At 49.0% G+C, this 18,073-nt stretch overlaps 9 protein-coding genes across 9 annotated transcripts; 4 read left to right on the top strand and 5 right to left on the bottom strand.

Moving 5' to 3' along the window:
• Positions 1-613: 613 nt before the first annotated feature.
• On the top strand, positions 614-2,837 carry GGI43DRAFT_432790 (uncharacterized protein; the record flags this gene model as incomplete). The annotated part of the gene is made up of 3 exons (XM_083209640.1): positions 614-1,035; positions 1,099-1,255; positions 1,323-2,837. 3 exons carry the CDS (start codon positions 614-616, stop codon positions 2,835-2,837), a joined length of 2,094 nt encoding a protein of 697 aa, XP_083062709.1.
• A 650-nt stretch (positions 2,838-3,487) lies between these two features.
• On the bottom strand, positions 3,488-6,162 carry GGI43DRAFT_312652 (chromo domain-containing protein). The gene has a single exon (XM_083201719.1). The coding sequence runs from the start codon at positions 5,570-5,572 to the stop codon at positions 3,800-3,802; it is 1,773 nt and encodes a 590-aa protein (XP_083062708.1). The 5' UTR covers positions 5,573-6,162; the 3' UTR covers positions 3,488-3,799.
• Positions 6,163-6,387: 225 nt separating this feature from the next.
• On the top strand, positions 6,388-7,224 carry GGI43DRAFT_381851 (presequence translocated-associated motor subunit PAM17; the record flags this gene model as incomplete). Its single annotated transcript, XM_083203174.1, has 2 exons — positions 6,388-7,066; positions 7,121-7,224. 2 exons carry the CDS (start codon positions 6,388-6,390, stop codon positions 7,222-7,224), a joined length of 783 nt encoding a protein of 260 aa, XP_083062707.1.
• Positions 7,225-7,537: 313 nt separating this feature from the next.
• On the bottom strand, positions 7,538-9,052 carry GGI43DRAFT_421629 (uncharacterized protein; the record flags this gene model as incomplete). Its single annotated transcript, XM_083207989.1, has 3 exons — positions 7,538-8,507; positions 8,570-8,783; positions 8,848-9,052. The coding sequence occupies 3 exons, from the start codon at positions 9,050-9,052 to the stop codon at positions 7,538-7,540; spliced, it is 1,389 nt and encodes a 462-aa protein (XP_083062706.1).
• Positions 9,053-9,212: 160 nt separating this feature from the next.
• On the top strand, positions 9,213-10,202 carry GGI43DRAFT_399766 (ribosome biogenesis protein SLX9-domain-containing protein). The gene is made up of 2 exons (XM_083205381.1): positions 9,213-9,343; positions 9,402-10,202. The coding sequence occupies exons 1-2, from the start codon at positions 9,341-9,343 to the stop codon at positions 10,008-10,010; spliced, it is 612 nt and encodes a 203-aa protein (XP_083062705.1). The 5' UTR covers positions 9,213-9,340; the 3' UTR covers positions 10,011-10,202.
• Positions 10,203-10,836: 634 nt separating this feature from the next.
• Positions 10,837-12,410, bottom strand: GGI43DRAFT_421627 (uncharacterized protein; the record flags this gene model as incomplete). The annotated part of the gene is made up of 3 exons (XM_083207988.1): positions 10,837-11,372; positions 11,535-12,174; positions 12,369-12,410. The coding sequence occupies 3 exons, from the start codon at positions 12,408-12,410 to the stop codon at positions 10,837-10,839; spliced, it is 1,218 nt and encodes a 405-aa protein (XP_083062704.1).
• A 161-nt stretch (positions 12,411-12,571) lies between these two features.
• Positions 12,572-13,909, bottom strand: GGI43DRAFT_312384 (uncharacterized protein). Its single transcript, XM_083201715.1, has 2 exons — positions 13,650-13,909; positions 12,572-13,222 (listed from the first exon to the last, which is right to left on the bottom strand). Exon 2 carries the CDS (start codon positions 13,201-13,203, stop codon positions 12,733-12,735), a length of 471 nt encoding a protein of 156 aa, XP_083062703.1. The 5' UTR covers positions 13,204-13,222; positions 13,650-13,909; the 3' UTR covers positions 12,572-12,732.
• GGI43DRAFT_312383 (uncharacterized protein) lies at positions 13,910-14,876 on the top strand. Its single transcript, XM_083201714.1, has one exon. The coding sequence runs from the start codon at positions 14,189-14,191 to the stop codon at positions 14,693-14,695; it is 507 nt and encodes a 168-aa protein (XP_083062702.1). The 5' UTR covers positions 13,910-14,188; the 3' UTR covers positions 14,696-14,876.
• An 884-nt stretch (positions 14,877-15,760) lies between these two features.
• GGI43DRAFT_381847 (uncharacterized protein) lies at positions 15,761-17,838 on the bottom strand (the record flags this gene model as incomplete). The annotated part of the gene is made up of 2 exons (XM_083203173.1): positions 15,761-16,063; positions 16,120-17,838. The coding sequence occupies 2 exons, from the start codon at positions 17,836-17,838 to the stop codon at positions 15,761-15,763; spliced, it is 2,022 nt and encodes a 673-aa protein (XP_083062701.1).
• Between the last annotated feature and the right edge of the window lie 235 nt (positions 17,839-18,073).

Genomic DNA, 18,073 nt, shown 5'->3' with positions numbered 1-18,073 from the left:
TTATCGGCATTGCAATCGGTAGATGCAGATATGAAAAAGTGACTGTCTTTCTTTTTCGTAATACGAATTGAATGGAGGGCAGCCCCAAATTGATTCCATCATGTGTTTTAGTTTGTTCAATAAACACCACTAGCTGCAAAGTAGAGGCGTCGATGAGTATTTTCTCTTTTCATTTACGACTGCATCAGTTGCAGTATGTTGTCCTGTTATGTTGTCGTCGTCTTAGGTAGAGTGAAGTATTATCTGTGTTATACTACTATGCAGATGCAGCATCCCTTGCCCTAACTTTCCAAGATGGAGAGTGAACATTCGTTCGTGATTGATTGCCATCTTGGGCTGCCGTTTGCTCTATAATTTCGTGTTGCAGATGGGACATGTTGCCAAATGCGTTCAATCAGCTCATTCCATGATAGCAGTGCGTGCACCAGATCAACTCTCCATCAACTCCAATGCAACTCACCGCCTCAGGCCGTTGCACCTGCTCAGCTTCAGTTATTACTGCAATTTTAACATAGCTTCAACCTCTACTTCTTCTTTCGCTTTTCTTCTGCGCGTTCATCATCTCTTCCTCGTTCAATGCTGCAACAAGTGATTTTTCTGAAATTTTGTTGCAATGGATGCTCCAACTACAGACCAGTTAATCAGCCCATGGTCATCTCCACCAAAGTCTGTTTGCCGTGAGAACCTTGGCCTGGATCTTGTGCAACCTGAAGAGCATGGCAGTAACACCGAGCTCTTTGGACCAAACACCCACTGTGTAACCTTGAATGAGCCTAGCATAGAAGAGATTTCTGATGGCGAATCCTTCATCACTGCTTCAGATTGGTGCCTCGGAAATTCAACAAACAGCGCCATTGAGAGCAATCGCAGCAATCTTGTTCAAAATGATTACCTTGAAAACCATAAGAACCAGGCTGAGTGCCTCACAGTCTTCCAAGATATCGAAGATGTTTTGTGCAAACAACTTCACCAGCTCCAGCTCACACTATTTGAAGCAGTGAGCTACCCTCATGCTATGATTCCTCACTTACACATGTCAGCTTCCATATACACCCGAGACTAATTTTATTTTCCTCTGTAGAAAAAACTCGAATCCAGACTCCAAGATCTACCAGAAGAAGAGACAGAGACCAGCTTACTTCTTGCTGTTTGCACTCTAGGTAGCTCTCTCGTTGGTGTTCAGCATATTCTCACGGGAAGCATCGCCATGATGGAGGGCGTGAAGAACCCCTCAAGCCTTTGCAAGATGAAAAATGTAAGAAAGATTTATCCTCCAGGGCTTCACTCTATAATACAGGTTTATTAACCAGACGGTATGACAGACCTCGCCCTGGATAACTCCAGCATCGCCTGCGTTGAGCATCCCCACAGTCTCCGAGGAAGCAAGGACAGAGGACGGTTTATCCGATCTTCTATTAGACTGCACTCCTTCCGATAACGATTTAACAGATCTCACGAATCTCGATACTCCAGACTGCCAGTCTCCTGTGACTCAGAACACAACATCTCCCGAAATCGATCCTTTCATCCACGGCCCACAGGAAGCTGCCACAAGAATTGAGACGCCTGATGCTGAGATTCGTCTAGACTTCCACTCTGATTTTATAAACCTCTTTGGTCGACGGCTATATGCATCCTCTCCGACAAAGACTTCCGCAGCAGCGCAAAGCCGCCGAGTCATACTCGGAAACTTGCCGCCAGGCGCAAAACTGCCTCAGATCGTCAGAGGCATCCAGACCCACGGACAGATTGTCAACATCACGCCTCTTAATACCCTACCCATCACCAATAATGCCACAAAGACGGTGATGGTGGAGTTCTTACATCCAATACCGGCTGCAGACTTTATTCGCACAATTCAAACTACGCCTCTCATCTATGAAGATGAAAATTCCGACAGATATAATGCACACGCGTGGCTTGTTTCAACTGCTTCTTTCGGCTTATCCTGGGTAGACCAAGAGATTGTATCGCAAAGATACAGTCGGTCGCTCCTATTGAAAGGGTTCCCCAGTGACTACATCTGGTATTTTATTAACAAAATTGGGCTTCAGCATATCGTTCGTGTCGAGCGTGATGCGGCAAACGACTCGCTATGCATCGAATTTACATCTCTCTGGCAAGCAAGAAGAGTCGATGAACTCATATGGAGACGCAAAGTCTCCGATATCTACCAATATTGCGGTGAGAAGGGCATGTTCAAGGTCATCGTCCCCGACGTAACGCAGATAAGCGGCCAAATCGATAAATCGCCTTGTGGTGTAATCAAATACCTCCCTGAAGATGATCTTGAGAGATATTGGGATACACATCCGTATAACTTCCCACCTACTCATCCTGAGAAGGTGGCCGATCAACAAGGTCCAACACGGCTCTCCTTACAGAAACGCCTTGCTTTACAACATGACATTGAGGAAGACGAAGTCGAAAACCTCCTCTACGATCTTGAGAATCACAAAGATACGGATTATAAAATAATCGGAAGCAATATCACTATAACGCGCCGCAAATGGAGCTGGAGCATGAGCGACGAGGACGACACGAAGCTGCTCATGGCAAACACCCTCCATGAACCGGATTGGGCAGAGCGTTGGGACGAGTACTTTCTGAATCGCGGCGAGATTAATATTCGCACGTGGGAGCAGTACGGCATGTTAGCGAGGCATCGTCGTAAGAAGGCCGCTGAGCAGGGTCTTGGTCTAGGTGCGGTGCCCAAATGTGAAAAGGGGTGTGAGATGGGATGTCGAGATATCAAGAAGACACCTGTGGCTACTGTGATAAAGAATTATCTCAAGAATTCGAAAATCAGGGTGGTAGGGGCGGGAGTTGTACCGTGACCTCTTTTCTTTCTTTCTTTCTTTCTTCTTCTTGGAGTTTGAGGCAGGGGTGGAGTTGAGACGAATGGTAATGAAGTTTGCGTTGCTTTCGAATTTTGGTGGCTGACTTAGGGCCAGCGGTAATTGGGATTACTTTTCTTTTTTCTTTCTTTCTTTCTTTCTTATTTCTTTCTATTAAGTTCTTTCTATTAAGGAAGGTATCGGGGTGGATAGATATTTGACATCGAAACGGGTTGCTATTTGCGCATTTCTTATTTATTCAGAGGTGCCTTTAAAATTGCTATTTGCGTTATGGAATGGCGGCATTTCTCTTCTCCTTTATATCACTTTAGTATCTAACAGTTATACCCGCGCTAAAAAGCACCAGCAAGTTGAGATCCAATTGAACTATATGCCAAGAATCTGTAGTATCATGTGCCTCTCTGTCGGTATAAAGCGCACTTCGGTTCGGATGAATCCCTCATATTTTAATGGAGTCAAGGTAAGACGCGGAGCAAAATGAACCCGAATGTAAATATATAAAGACAATCACAATGCTTTATTCTGCCAGGTAAGAAATTCTCAATTACTCTTTTTTGCATATAAAATGCCCTTGATTCTAAAACTCCAATGGTCTCAAAACCTTGTGATCCATTTCCCTAGCACCACGCCATCAAATAAAAGTATCGATGAAAAAAAAAAAAAAAAAAAAAAAAACAGTCCTGCGCCGTAACCACTTTTCATGCATGAAAGGGGGTAAAAAGAGGCTCCAATCAAAATCTCCAATGGGCTAAAATTGAAAAGAAACTGGACCCGCCATTAAAAAACATTGTCGTCGTAAGTATCTTCTCTGCAGAGAAGACTGAAATTGGTGAATAAATAGATGCCAAATAAACGCTCTTGCGAATACATTCTTTTTCTAATTCAGCTTTCGTCTTTAAAAACAAGGAAAGAAAAGCACAAAGCAGCAGGGTATAAAGCAGTTATTGCAGCCCCCTGAGTACGCCAAGTGCAGTTGAAAGAGCCCCAGCGCTTGGCCAAAGACTCCGGCCATGTAAGTCATTGTCGCCATCTTCCGTCACGACAAAATACTCGTCTTGTCCACCCCCGCTGAGTTCGTCTTCCTCATCATCGGAGCCGTCGTCCATCATCTCGGGGCTATCCTGATCTTCTCCGGCAAAAGCTTCGCTTACGCTCTTGTACTTCTTACGGACGGCGGGCCATGATAGTTTGCTTTGTTTGAGAGAAGAGCCTTGCTTATGGGTGCTCTGTGAAGAGCCGCTACTCTGTTTGGAGGACTTGCCCCTTTCTCTAGGATGGCTTTGACTCTGGCTGCTCTGGCCAATAGTGCCTAGTTTGGACAGCGCTCTTCGTTTATGCCGTGAATTCTTGAAAAAGTTTCGCACGAGATTCTCCGGGATGTTTTCTTCAGGTTCCCATGTCCTCTTTTGGTCTGGCGGCCAGTCTCCCTCCCAGCTCACCCTGAAATATCTCATCAAGCCATGGCCATCGACCTCGTAATATTCAACATCCTCTATCCTCTCCACCACCCAGCCGCTGTCCTCTTGGGTCTCATTCCTTGCACTTTCGTATTCAGATCTAGGTCTCTTCTTCGATTGCTTCGGCTTCTGATCTACTTTGGCGCCCTCAACAAGGTTGGTCGGAGGTTTCTGCTTCTCTGCTTGTTCCTGTACGACCTGTACTGTTGGTACCTTGGGTGGTAATGACTCAGGTGGTAATGATGATGATGATGACGATGGAGATAAGCGTATAGGCTGCTTGACCCGATAGCTCTCGTCAACGAACGAAGCCACTGCTGGTAAGCTGAGCTGATTAGTGCCCAATGTTCGCACCCCACTATCAGCGGAAACCGGCATCGTAATCCTTACGGCTTCTGGATTAGGCGATGCTGACGGTCGCTCGAGTTTTAAAGGATCGCAACGGATAAGCTTTGCTTGTGGAGCATTGCGCACAGGGTACGCGAGATCTCTGGGAAGAGGGTCGTTGGTGTCTCCAACCACGTTGCTATCTTCCTCAGGGTCAGGCAAAAAGCCATGCAAGCTCTGAAACTGTTCCTCAGCTATCTGTCGCGAAGGGCTCCCATCTTCATCTGATAGCCACTCAAAATCAGCCAGCCTAGACTTTTGGGGAGTCGATAGACTTATAACGCCCTTCTTGTGCCGCGGCTTTGTCGGGGTCACAGCTCCTACGGGCTCCGCTACAACGCCAGACTTTATCTGGCTATGAGCGGGAGGCCGTCCCCTCTTTCTCTTCTTCTGCGGCGCCGCTAGGTTCGACTTGAGCTCATTCTGCAGTGTCTCCTTCTCATCGTCCACCTCCTGTTCCAGCTTTGCCTCAAACTCTTCCAGCGTTCGTGGGGAAACGTATTCCAGGACCTGCATTGCAGGGACCAGCATGCTCGCAGCTCGTAGATCGCGCCATCCGATCAAGTAGGCCATTCGCTTCGGCAGAGGCCTACCGTTTGCCGCAAGTCCAGGAGAAGGAAGCAAGACACGCTCGCTGATGTACGCTGTGGAGTCGCCTGTGGGAAGCAAGGATATAGGCCGCAGCGGCGGCCCGCTGCCAGGCACATATTCTGCAGGCTTCGAGAAGAGAGGTATGGTGATTCGCGATCTCGTAGGTTGAATGGGATTTGAAAGGGCTGATTTGCGCTTCGGATCGGCGTTTTGAGAGAGCGGCTCCAGTCCTCTACCAGCCAGGCGGCGTTCCAAGAATTCCGGATCGAAAAACATCATGAAATGACGCTGCGGAGGGGAAAGCAGGCGCTCGGGCAGCCAACGCGCCTATTCATTGTCTGCGTCTGCTGGTCATGGAGAGCCTCTCGTTGAGGCGCGGCTGGAGCTCGGTGAGTCGTGTGCGATATATGAGTTTGTTGTGCGACATGAACAAGCGCCGAAAAAGCCCGACGGCGACAAAGGCAGACGCGACGTCAGTCGGCCAGACATGGATGACTAAGCGATATCAAGCTCCGAAGTCTGCTTGGCGCTTGTCGGCGTAGCATCGACCGGCATGAGAAGATTTACAGCTGTGAAATACTGTCCTTTGATCGTCCATCGTATCGGCGAACGTGAGAGATAGGGGACCAAAGATTACCCTGCATCAAAAATTTAGCGAGTGGCATGGAATGTAATCCTGTAGTTCCATCCTCCACTGAAACAGGTGCGAATTATCAACCTACTGCACGTTCGGAGCCGGTGATACTGTATTAGAGCTATGTAACAAGCATGGGCTTTTCAATAGGCACCAGGACTGCTATGCTTTAGAGGGGCTAGCACTGCCGGTAGCCTTATAGCCTGTTCGCAGCCCACTATAGCTCAGCACACCAAGGTGGGGGCAAGCACCCGGACCGACCTCCACCAAGCATGGGTAGAACTCTCCATCTCAAACCTCAAAATTAACCCTGTAGCAGAGAAAAAAAAACCCAGTCGTCATCGCCTGCGGCATAACACAACGCACCGATTCGGCCATCGCCATCTCTCCGCCCTCCTAGCCGTCGAATCCTTCAATTGGCCCTGGGCGCCCTCGCACGTCGGCCTCAAAACCAGCGACCATGTCATCCTCGCTCAAAACCCTGTGCCTGCGCATCCCCGCAGCAGCGCCAGCCAGCCTCGTGCGATGCGGTCCTAAAGCTTCATTTTCGCTGGCGCAACCACCGCAACAGCTCGCCAGAGGATGCGCCCAGCCTCGCGCCTTTGCCCGCGCCAACCACAGCCTGGCCGGCGCCAGCACTTCGCGACCATCCATCGCCAGCCTCGCCACGAAGACTCGAAGCGCCTCCCCCACATCGTCAGCGTCATCGTCGGTCCTCCGTCTGCGTCTTCAGCCCTACTCTAGCGCCTCAGCCAGCGCCTCAGCCGGAAGCTCAGCTTCTGCACCGGCCCTCGACTGGGATTCATTCTTCAAGCTTCGTCTTCGCCGTCGTCGTATTCAACTTCTATTTTCCGTGGCCACGGGCCTGGTGGGCGGCGCTGTCGGCACCGTCGTTTTAGCCGAGGGGTTTGCCGAACCGCTGGTTGCGCAGGTTCCGCTGGATCCTTTCTTCACCCTTGGCATCATGACCATGGCCTGTGCTGGCATGGGTTGGCTAGTGGGACCGACGCTGGGCAACCAGGTGTTTTATATCATCAACCGACGCTTCAAGACGCAAATGATGCAGAAGGAGGGAGAATTCTTTGCTCGTGTCAAGAGGCACCGCGCCGATCCTACAAACTCAAGCGCAGGCAACCCAGGTATGCTTATGTGATTAATGACTTGTAATCTATCGTTCTAACAATTCTCCTCAGTTCCCGATTTCTACGGCGAAAAGATCCAGAGCGTTGCCGGATACCGAAGGTGGCTGAAAGATCAGCGAGCGTTTAACAAGAAGAAGTCGGCATCCTTTGTTTAAAACAAAGATTGTTTTGTTTTAAGCGAGGGTATAGGATGGCAAAAACAAGCACATTCAACAAAGAATCAATGGGTATGCGCAATGGTTAGCAATCATACGGTGCGTGAAAAAAAATCTTGCTTTCTTGTACTTTTTAACTTTGGAAGCATGCTTTGGGATGGCGGAAAATCCGGTGGACGCAAAAAAAAAAAAAAAAAAGAGCCATATCCCTTTGCTGGGACTGTGGACGTGTAGGATGTACTTCGTACGTGTATTATGTATAATGAGAAAACTCTCTTGTTCGCAATTGATGCTCTATATCTAATGGCTCAGGCTATATAAATGGTAAACTCGGGTCGATAGTATCCTTCCATGCCTTTAGCCCACCTAGAATATCTCCAACAAAGCGCTCTCCATTGCGATCTAACCCCAAATCTTTCAGCTTCTTGGCCGCAATCTGTGAATCGTTGCCCACGCGACATACAATGTATATCGGCGCATCAGGGGCAACGTCCCCTGGTATTAAATCCGAAAAATCCGAACCTTCTCCACGGAGGGCTGTAAATCGACTGATAGGAACATTAATCGACCCCTTGATGTTGCATACGCCAAAGTGCTCCTTTTCTCTTACATCGAGAAGAAGGTGGCTCTTATGCTCCTGTGATATGCGCTCATACTCTGCAACAGATATGCGCTCTTCAGGCTGTAGCAGCTTGACTGGCTGGTTGACGCCACAGAACTGGACATAGTCCATTGACGTCTTCAGCTCGTTGAGTGTCAAAGCCGTATCATCTCCGGAACAAGCAAAACAGCCCTTCTTCTTGCCCCTCATCCTGACCGTCCTAAACGGCACATCGCCCATGGCACTGAAAAGCAACAAGCCAACCTGTTTCACTTCTTCCACTTCTCCATTTGATTCGCTGCTCTTCAGATGGTCTCCTCTCACAAGTAATTTAATCGCTTCAAGTGCTTGCAACACGCCCATAGTTCCCACAACAGGTCCTATGATACCTCCCTCTCCACACCCAACGACACTCTCTGGGGGAGGCGGCTTCGGGAAGACGCAGCGATAGCAGGGTCCTTTTCCTGGGGGATTGTTGAGTACAATGAGCTGACCGGAAGTTTGAAAGGCAGAGGCAGAGACGAGAGGCTTGGAGAGAAGAACGCAGATATCAGAGATGAGATACCGCGAGGTGGGGTGGTCCGTACAATCGAGGACAAGATCATACTGCGCGACGATTTCCTCGGCGTTTTGAGGTGTGAGATGAGTGGCGTGAGCATTATAAGTAATAGTAGGATTCAACCTGTTAAAAAAAATACATTGTCAGTAAAACCCATATTTTCAAGAAGAAAAGAGAAAACTCACTCTTTGAGATACGCCACCGCGCTATCAACCTTCATCATACCAACCCTCGCCGTCGAATGCGCAACCTGTCTATGAAGATTCGACACCTCTACCGCATCTCCATCCACAAGACCCAGAGTGCCTACTCCCGCACCAGCGAGGTACGCTGCTGCAGGACATCCCAAGCCGCCAGCGCCGACGAGAAGGACCTTGGCATGCTTTACATGGAGTTGGCCTAAGAATATCTATTAGTTATGATTCACAAGGCAGAGAGACAGTAGATAAAGTGAGATAAATACCTTGTAATCCGAAATTAGGCACAATCATCTGTCTGCTATACCTCTCATAGTCATGCTCTGCCAACGGCCACTTCCACTCCTCATCCTCACCCTTCTCACTCTCTGCGCATCTCAACTTTTCCTCCGCAGCTAGCCGCGCCCGCAAATCAACCAGCTCAGCCTCCCTCTGCGCAATCTCCCTTCGGAGATGCTCAATCTTATCCATTTTCTTTCTGTTATAATCACTGCACTATACAACCAACTGAAAGCAACGGTGAAAGAAAAAGCGTAAAGTGAAGTTTATAAGTTCTGCTTACAACAAAGTTCCTCTTAGCCAACTCCGGCAGAATTTACCCCACCCACACCGTCGGTCAAAGGCACTTCATGCTCCACTCTTCACCGAGCGCAAAAAACGTCCCCACCAAAACTTTTTATATCCATCCATTCTCAAATCATCACCACCAGCTCTTTTTTAAACAGCAACGTCACACATTACATGTGATATTCAGTCAAAATGGTAATAACTCCCATAACCACAAACCGCTCTATACAATTCACTGACTTTAAATTTCCAGGCCCCCCAAAAACCATCCGCCACCGAGCTCCGCTACGCCCGCATCACAAACTCCATCCACCCTCTCGCCCCCCAAAAGACCTTTCGCGAAAACGCCTCAACCTCCGACTCCTTCCTCTCCTCCAAGCGCGACAAGCGCACCATCAAGCACTCCTCTTTCGTCTCCCGCGTCACCTCCACCACATCCGCCCGCGTGTCCAAGAAGGCGCTCAAGCGCGGCGGCCGCAACAAGAAATCCACGACGCTAAACTCCCTCGACAGCCTGGCCGATGCGCTGCCGGAATTAGCAGACGGCGAGGGCGCCGCGGAGATTCTGTCTGGAAAGATTAGGCATCAGAGCTTGCGCAGCAAAAAGGGTGCGCTGAAGAGGAAGGAGAGGCTGTTGAAAGCCGAGATGGGGAGGTTTGGCGTGAGCATGGCGCAGCTTTCGAGCATGCCTGCGCAGCCGCAGAATGGTAGCCAATCGACTGAAAAGGCTGCAGCTCCCGCTTCTTCTTCAAATGGATCAGCGCCGGCACCACCACCAGCGGTATCAAACCGATGGGCTGCGCTGAGAGGATACATCTCAGCGACAATGGAGCAGAACCCGGTGTTTGTGAATAAAGAGTGATTATCTATAAAGGATAAATGGTGGATGGAATTGCCAATTACAAGCTGGATGGCATATATTGATGGCATTTAAGACGGTGGGCACACTAGATATATGTGCCAAGGGAGGGACTGTAAAATACCCCATGTTCAACTGGGCGATTGATTCACAGCATGGAAACATAACAAGGAGTTTGGAGTTTTAAATAAAACATGGAATCAGGTTATTGATCAGTACTTAAAAATTCAATGCTTATCAAAAAGTGCTATGCTTAAAATAAAGGCCGATCCTATCCCTTCCTGAAAAAGTAAAAGAAAAAAAGTCGACCTCGGCCTTGACATTGCTATTAAAGGCCTCAAAAACCATGTCCTGTAGCGCCATGCCCTCTTCCCTCTTCTGAAGCCGCCATGGTCATAACTCATAAAAAAGGATAAAGTAAAAAATAAAACAAAAAAGAAGAAAGTTTGGTATCGTTCCATCTCGCCTTGATTCGTCTCATCTCGTCGCTAACCACAGCACAACCCGTTCTGGTGTACAAGCATCAAGCTCATTCAAATCAAAATTCTTTCGCTTTCTCTCCTTTGAATCTTCTTGGTATGCTTCTCCACCCCCGCATTACCCATACCATATATATGTTATCCAACTCCAAAACATGCAAGAGTGTTTTCATCAAAAGACTCAAGACTAGGCTCGCTATAGAAAGCGAAAACACAATTGAGGTGAAGGAGTAAGGAAATATTAAAATAAACAGAAGGCAAAAATACTGAAATCAAAGACACGATTAATCTAAGCGGCCAGATCGGCCGTCGCTCTTTGGTATGATTTTGTGCAGGCACCAGCCGAAAAACTATTCCAAGGATGCTCTGAGACCTCGGTCCTTGATGGGCGCGGCGTTGGCGGGTCGCTTGGCGTTACCACTGGTTCGCTTCACGCCTTTATTGTGGGCAAACTTCAACTCGAGCCAGGTGGGCTTGTTGGGATCGCGAGGTGGCCGAACAATCCTGCGCATTCGGCGAATCGGGCTCGGAGTGCTCTGAGTGCTCGAGGTCTGAGAACTTTTGGGACTCTTCGGACTCGTCGAACTCTGCGGAGAAGATTCTTCAGATGATGTAGAGCGCTTGGATGATGCCGGAGACTGCAATTGTCCTTTACCAGCAGCTGCTTTCGCTCTGGTCATGGGTTGTTCAGGTTGCGTAGCCACATCTGAGTTGTCCTCCTTCGAGCCATCTTCATATGAGCCATCCGTATCTGGATCATCGGGTATGGCAGGCAGGTCCTTCGATTTACGTCGTATAGGTGACTGCTGCTTAGTTCCCTCATCGTGTTGTCTCTCAGACTGGTGCATAAGTTTTTCAAAATCTTCCCAAGAGCCGAAGCGAGCAGCTTTCTATTCAATTCGCGGGGGAGTCTTGGTTGAAGCAAATGGACTCGCACTTCTCGTTGTATGCTCTGTTAGCCATCGTATATCAAGGAAAAGAGAATAGACATTGTTAAAAGAGAAGAGTAGGGGGGAAACTCACGACCGGCGACGCTCTCCCTCCTTACGCAGATTTTCAATAATACGGAGCATCTCTTTTCGGCCGCCATTGCTATCAACCATTTTTCCAGCCATGCTCATGGAAACCTTTTCGCGAGCATTAGCCGCCAAGAGGCGCTTGACGAGCAGGTGTCGCATCAAAAGGCAGACAAAGACGCCGCAGTCGCTGCCGTTTTCCTGCTGGGGAGAATCCTCCAAGTTGACAAAACGAATGGGTCGCTGGACAATCTCGCTGAGCTTCCTGGTGGCCAGGTTCGCCTCGGCGTAGTTGGCTCCGCCGAGCGAGTCGTAGTGAAAGGCGATGCCGTCGAGAACAGACACCAACAGCAGCGACCAGTGGCTGCCGCCCTCGGCCATGGCAACATTTCGATTGTCGTTGATGGGCAGGAAGACGTGGGTGACCTTGTTGAAGTCGGGCAGCGCAGATCGAACATGGCGCATATCAGGCTCCTTCATGAGCAGAAACGTCATGCTCGGGCGCAGCAGGATGATGCGGGCCTGGGGGAATCGCGGAAGCGTCTCGTGCTCCAAATATTCCTCCCAAAAGGCGATGTTGTTGTCGGTCAGCCAGTCATTCTTGAGCGACTTCATGTCTTCGATGGTGAGCAGGACATCATAGTAGCTGAGGAATGGCTTTTCGGGCGAGAGCTGTCGATCGTTGTCAATGACGTGATGTTAGCACTACTGCTGCAGCATGTATGTACATAGTGTGTAGGTGTGGTCTGAGCTTTGTATGTATAAATAAAAACAGGTGGAGTCATTGATTTTCAAGGGAAAAAAAAAATCAAAAAGAAGCTGTAAGTTGAAATCAAACAGGGGAAAAAGGAAAAGTGATGCCGTACAGAATCGCCAAAATGGCGGGCCATGCGCTGTCGGAAAGGCATCCTGGCGCTGTGCTTGCGCTTCTTCCTCTTCTTGTGCGAATCGTCGCGCGACGTCGACGCTGCGCTGCTGCCCCAAGGACGAATTGACTCGGACGAGCTGGTGCTGGTGCTGTCGCTAGAGCTGTGGCGGCTTCGGTAGACAAAGGAGAAGCCCGTAAAACGACTGCTGTAGAGGGTGCAACGAGAGATGAGAGACACGGTCAGGGATCAAAGAGCTTTGTCGGCAACAGGACAGAGAAGAGAAGACGACGGCGAAGCTGGTGGAATGTGACGAGAAGAGAGAAAAAACCTTGGTAAAAAAAGTGCAGGTGTAGCGGCAGTACTAAGTGCAGAAATAGTGCAGTGAAAAGTGTAGTGGCAGTGGCCGTGGCAGTGGCCGTGGTAGTGGTAGTGGTAGCGGTAGCGGCAGTGGTAATAGCGGCGGCAGAATGGGCTGCTGCCGAGAAAATGGGCATCGAAAAATTAAATTGCGGGGCGTGGGGTCCAGCCAGCCCAGCCCAAGTTTTAAAAGCCGGCCTTGTGAAGCGAGTCTGAGGAGAGGCTCAAGGCTGCCATGAAACCCCCGATATAAGAGGGCTGTGGCAGATGACAATAACAATAGTAGGCAGTGACAACAATAGCAAGGCAGCAGTCGATAATGGGGGTCAAGTGGTAAGCAGGCTGAGAGAGTGTGTGCGGGTTTATATGTACATGAATAGCAGATTATGAAGGCGATTGGGCATGACGAAGCGCCGTCTTTATGTCTATACTCATGACCATAAAGACGGCGAAATAGCAGCAGATTGTGAATCATGCACAATCAGCAGGACAATCTCGGAACCCTCAGCCGGTGCGCTTCACGGCAATTTGCAATTTTGCCTTCTATTCTTTTCCTTTTGCCTCCAGAAATCACAAACCGCAGCCCGTCGAAACCGAGGCGCGCCCCCAAAAACTCTTTTTTAGCTTCAGAGGCAGCGCCGGAGGCACCGGCAGTGGCCGCGAGCTACTTCGGGCAACGGTGCCGTGAGCAGCGCCGCCAGAGCAGCGACTTTCAGGCTGCTGCGTTGCATTTATAACGCCCGCCACTACTGCGGGTGTTATACTGTAGGGAAAAGGAAAGAAGAGGCTGAGCCTTGCAGCCGTAGTCATAGTGAATGTGTTTCGTATAAAGGGAAGGGGGAGAATAAATAAAGCATCCGATGAAGAAAATGGGCAGATGGTCGGAACGGTGTAAGTAAATGCCTTTTGGCTGCTGCTCACCTCCAGTGTCCAGTGGGCGACGAAGACGCCGAAGAAGACCGCGTTGAAGGCATAGTTTAGAGTAGTGATGACGCTTATTCGGAGTCAATAGCCGTGTTTCGCTTTCCCTCTATAATTCGCTTTCGACTTGATCCAACTCGATTCGATTAATGCGTTCGTCTGGCTTCCGCGTCGTGCCGACTCTTGATATTTATCCCCAGCCCAGTGTTAGGCACCAAACCCCCAAGATGAGCCGCTCGTCTCTCCAAATCTCCAAAAACGCTTCTCTCTCGATCCAGCCAATAATCGGTCAACAACTCAATAAAGAAAGCAAATAAAAATCAAGAGTCCCCAGAGATCGTCAATCGCAGGCCAACAACGCATCAATCAGCACATTAGAGAGATGCACGGTTCGGTTACAACAAACAAAAACCACCTGTCCCGGCGCACCCCCAAAGATATACTAATAGGAATTCCTGTGCTGTCACCACTCATCACACTCTCTCACACCAACATCCCGCCCTTCTTACACGCTTCCATTTCTAATTCTTCTGGCCAGGATGCTACGCCGCCTTTTGGGTCCCTTTCCAGGTCCATCCAGGTCCACCCTTGCTCGCTGTCCTGCTTTACTGGATTGCTTGCCCCCCAAATTCACATCCACAGGCTGCCTAGAGCTCTCTCTCCGCCTCTTCTCCTTCTCTCTCCCTCATCTCCCGTTTCAGCTACCCGCTGGCATGCACGTCACGTCACCTTTCTGTCTCGGCAAATCGGGATACGGCAATACTGCGGTAGTACTTTGTAGCACCCTGGGCATCATCGCCATAATCGCTCCAAGACCCCCTATTATGCTTCTATATCCCCCCTCTCCCTCCTTTTTTCTTCTTCTCTCCTCTGTTCCATGCATATGCCTTTTCTTACAAGTAAGCATATCCATCCATTGCCTCGTATCTTATCTTTGGGGTGCAGTAAATGGCTGTTTTTCATCCACTCAACTCGCCCACCTTGTCCGAATAACTACCATGCCGCGCGCACCCCCATATCGCATATGCCACCCCCAAATCACTTGAATATCCACCCATGTCTCTCAACTCTCGCCGCCTCACATGCCACTCTGCTTTCCCCGCAGTCCTGCGTCTTACAAGTGCTCTTACAAGTGCTCGCTGGCAAATTTGAAACATCCCAGCCGCTCACCTACCAGCCAACACCCTATATCCGGAATACACCTAAGGTCTCCAAGGTCACTTTTGAAAATCTGAAGGAATCACCTGCTTCACCTTAAGTGGCCCCAAGACGAACCCGGCGGAAAGGGAAGACAGATCTCGTCATTGCTGAGGCAGATATGGGTTATAGATTGTACCAGCTCTCTATATGCCCATCTCTTGGATTCTGGATCTGAGTCTAACTTGATTGACCCATATCTGCCTCACCAATGACGAGATCTCTGTCTTCCATTCCCGTCGGAGTCTTGGGGCTGCTTGAAGCAAATGGAGCCATTGATTCGTTTAAGCAGGAGAAGCGACGTTACCTAATAATGAGTGGTGCATTTTGGCTTTTAGCAGGCCTTTGCGATGCCTCCCAGCAGCGGCCACCCAGACAACCGGTGATGATGATTACCTACATACGAGGACCAGGATGGATATCCCGGTATCGCAGCAGCGCTCTGCTCTCACCGCCGGCTCTCCCTGTCATCCATGCTCGTACCTTTTTTTGCCCGTCTTTGAGCCTCTTACTCTTATCATTCAGCTCGTTTGCATCTACTGATCCATCTGGTGAATTGTTTCCATGTAGCAGAACGCCCTGTCTCAGACAAGACATTGCTTCCTGGTTCTAGGCCTCACCATGCTGTGCCGCATAAATGGTGGGGTGGGCACTTCAAACCGCACGGCCCAGTCATACGATGCATTATGCAGCCATATCACCTTGAATCGATTCGTTCATTCTAGCAAGCACGTGTCATACAATCAAATGTCACTATTCATGGATTTGACAACGCAGCTATAGTTACATTCCTTTTACTCTTGCATTATTAGATCTTATCTTAATCTACCTTGGCAATCTGTCGTTACTATTACCAAATGTGCAACGATATGTAGCAATAATAGTGCACACTGAACAAAAATCCATTGCATCGATCAAACAGCAGCCCCAAGGTTCGAACGTACTCTGCCATAAGCTTGATTTCGCGATTTTAACAGCTCATCGAGTTCGCCCGCTATCCTGGTCCGAGCTCGCCTACGCGCCTGTATGGTATCTTTGGCGGCTTGTAGATTTTTGTCAAATGGTGCACCATGTCTGCGAAATGTGGTGACCACTTTCTGGCAGTCGTATAAACACTGCTGCTGCATATGGGCTATCGAAGCAGTCCCGCCAGCATGGTATGCTTCCACCATTTTAGAGGCGGCCGCTTTCTTTTCATCCAGGTGAATCATCAGCTGCTATCATATTGTCAGCCTTTTGCGTCCCTGAGCTGCCTATTTTGGACATTACTTACGTCAACCGTGAGACAAATCTGCTTGTGAATTTGGCCATGGCCAGTCATCTCATCTAGCCGGCGATCTTGGGGACCTTTCACTGGTTCGGCATCTTGCAGAAAACTCTTCATGATGTTATCGTGAATGTTTCTTCCCGTAGAGTTATCTTTTGGGCATGGCTTGTTTTCATCTACTCTCCGGAGCCATCTTGATGGGATTTTGTCAATGCTTCCGACGGCGTTATCTGACTGCTGTCCGTACAGTTTATCTCCCGAGACAGTCCTCAAAAAAGATGGACGCTGTACTGCCACTGCTGGGTTTGTGCTCTCCATTATAAATGGATCCAGCTCAATTATGTTAGGGACAGCTCTTTTCGTAGGAGCAGCATCTCTCGTTACAACCGGGCTGCCCTTTTCAGAAATGCTAAACTGTCTGGAAAGTTTCCTTCTCTTGGGTTGGTCACGTTCGATGGGGAGTGGCTTGAGCCCAATATTAGCTTCGTTGCTGGCGAGTGGCTTTTGATGAAGGTGCTCGTTTTGCTTTTGCTTTGAATCAGAAATGTCCTCTATGCATGGAGGCTGGTTTTCCATCGCATCGTCCTCATGGTCAACAGAGCGCAAATCTGGGGAGACTTCCGCAGAACCGGCCATGACAATCTGCACAGGACTATCATTCAAGATATCTATGCTGGGCGAGTCGTGCTGGGCTACCTCTGCTTTGCGTTTGCGCTTCTTTGCAGGTTTAGTTTTGGGTTGATTTTGTTTAGGAGCTTGTTTTCGAGGTGCCTTTTTGGCGCTGACAAACGGAGAGCTCGATCCCTTTGCAGACTCTTGTAAAGCACTTACGATGGATCGTTTTGGAGGTGGATTTTTCTTCTTGGATACAGGTACATCGACTATCTCTTGCGTCACCGGATCAAATTGAATAGGCTCTTTTGCCTTTTGTTGGTGTTTTTTGTTCTTTGCAGAAGAGCGGGAAGATGGTTGGCCAGTAGTCTCAAACTTTGAAGAGGTGATTGCAGTAGCGGAATGGTTCTGGGTGACGCTGGTAGTCTTTGACACTTTGATATTTGGTGCGGCTGTCGCCAGTTCTTGAACTGGCGCCACTTCTTTCCTGGGGGTGGCATCATATATATCATCTATCGCTATGTGCTGTGATCCAGAATTTAGATAGGGTTTCTCTTTTTGGACAGATTTAGCATCTGTAGGCGCCTCGTTTCCTGACAGGCTGTCAGAAAAATCCCAGATGTCTCTTTGTGCGTCACTCGTCAAAAATGGTGAGCTCCGACGAATGGTAGACGCAGTTTCTGAAAAGTCGACTTGGGGTCCGGGTGTCAGTGACGGCTCTTTGAGAGGCACAGTATCAGGCAAGTTTTTATTTTTTGGGTCTTGACTGAATAATTGCTCTATTGCTTCATCGTCTTCGTCATCAAAGTCCCAAAACTCTTCTGTTGGGACGTCATCTGGAGGGGCTGGAGTGCTGCGATGAGTTACGTTGGTGGAGCCAGCGTCCGACCATGCAAATGAAGCCGTGTTCGTTATATCTTGAGTCTCGTCGAACAAAGGATCTCCGATATCGTGGTCATAATGGTAGCTCTCGTCTGTATCCTTGCCATCCTTGGAAGGAGGATGGTGATTTTCACCGGGTCGACTAGGGGTGATATCCAGTTCACTGAACTTGGTTGGTGCCCTCTGCACCCTGGCACGGATGTTGGGCTTTGTACGCAGTTTTGGAGCCATAGTGAAGAGTACGATGTGTGAATGAAGTGTGATCGTACAGAGGCAGCGATGAAAAATAGTCGCTAGGGCAGATGAATTCTTGAAAGAGGAACACGGACAAACAAATTGGGCCAAAGAAGAACCACACTTGATGAGAACAGAGATGTCTTCGATTAACGTCATAGAAGCCCCTAAAGAAGTTGAACGAGACGAGCAACACCGAGAGAGAGAAAAAAGGAAGTCAAAGAAGAGAAGA

The sequence above is a fragment of the Trichoderma evansii genome, assembly GCF_050947405.1.
Source record: "Trichoderma evansii strain SZMC 28006 chromosome Unknown GGI43scaffold_5, whole genome shotgun sequence".
Classification (NCBI taxonomy): domain Eukaryota; kingdom Fungi; phylum Ascomycota; class Sordariomycetes; order Hypocreales; family Hypocreaceae; genus Trichoderma; species Trichoderma evansii.
Note: the sequence above shows the minus strand (reverse complement) of the source record. Positions and strands in the feature narration are given on the sequence as shown.

Excerpts from the sequence above, each read along its gene's own strand:
- GGI43DRAFT_312652 (XM_083201719.1), bottom strand. The coding sequence starts at position 5,572 with ATGATGTTTTTCGATCCGGAATTCTTGGAACGCCGCCTGGCTGGTAGA.
- GGI43DRAFT_312384 (XM_083201715.1), bottom strand. The coding sequence starts at position 13,203 with ATGATTCACAATCTGCTGCTATTTCGCCGTCTTTATGGTCATGAGTAT.
- GGI43DRAFT_312383 (XM_083201714.1), top strand. The coding sequence starts at position 14,189 with ATGCTACGCCGCCTTTTGGGTCCCTTTCCAGGTCCATCCAGGTCCACC.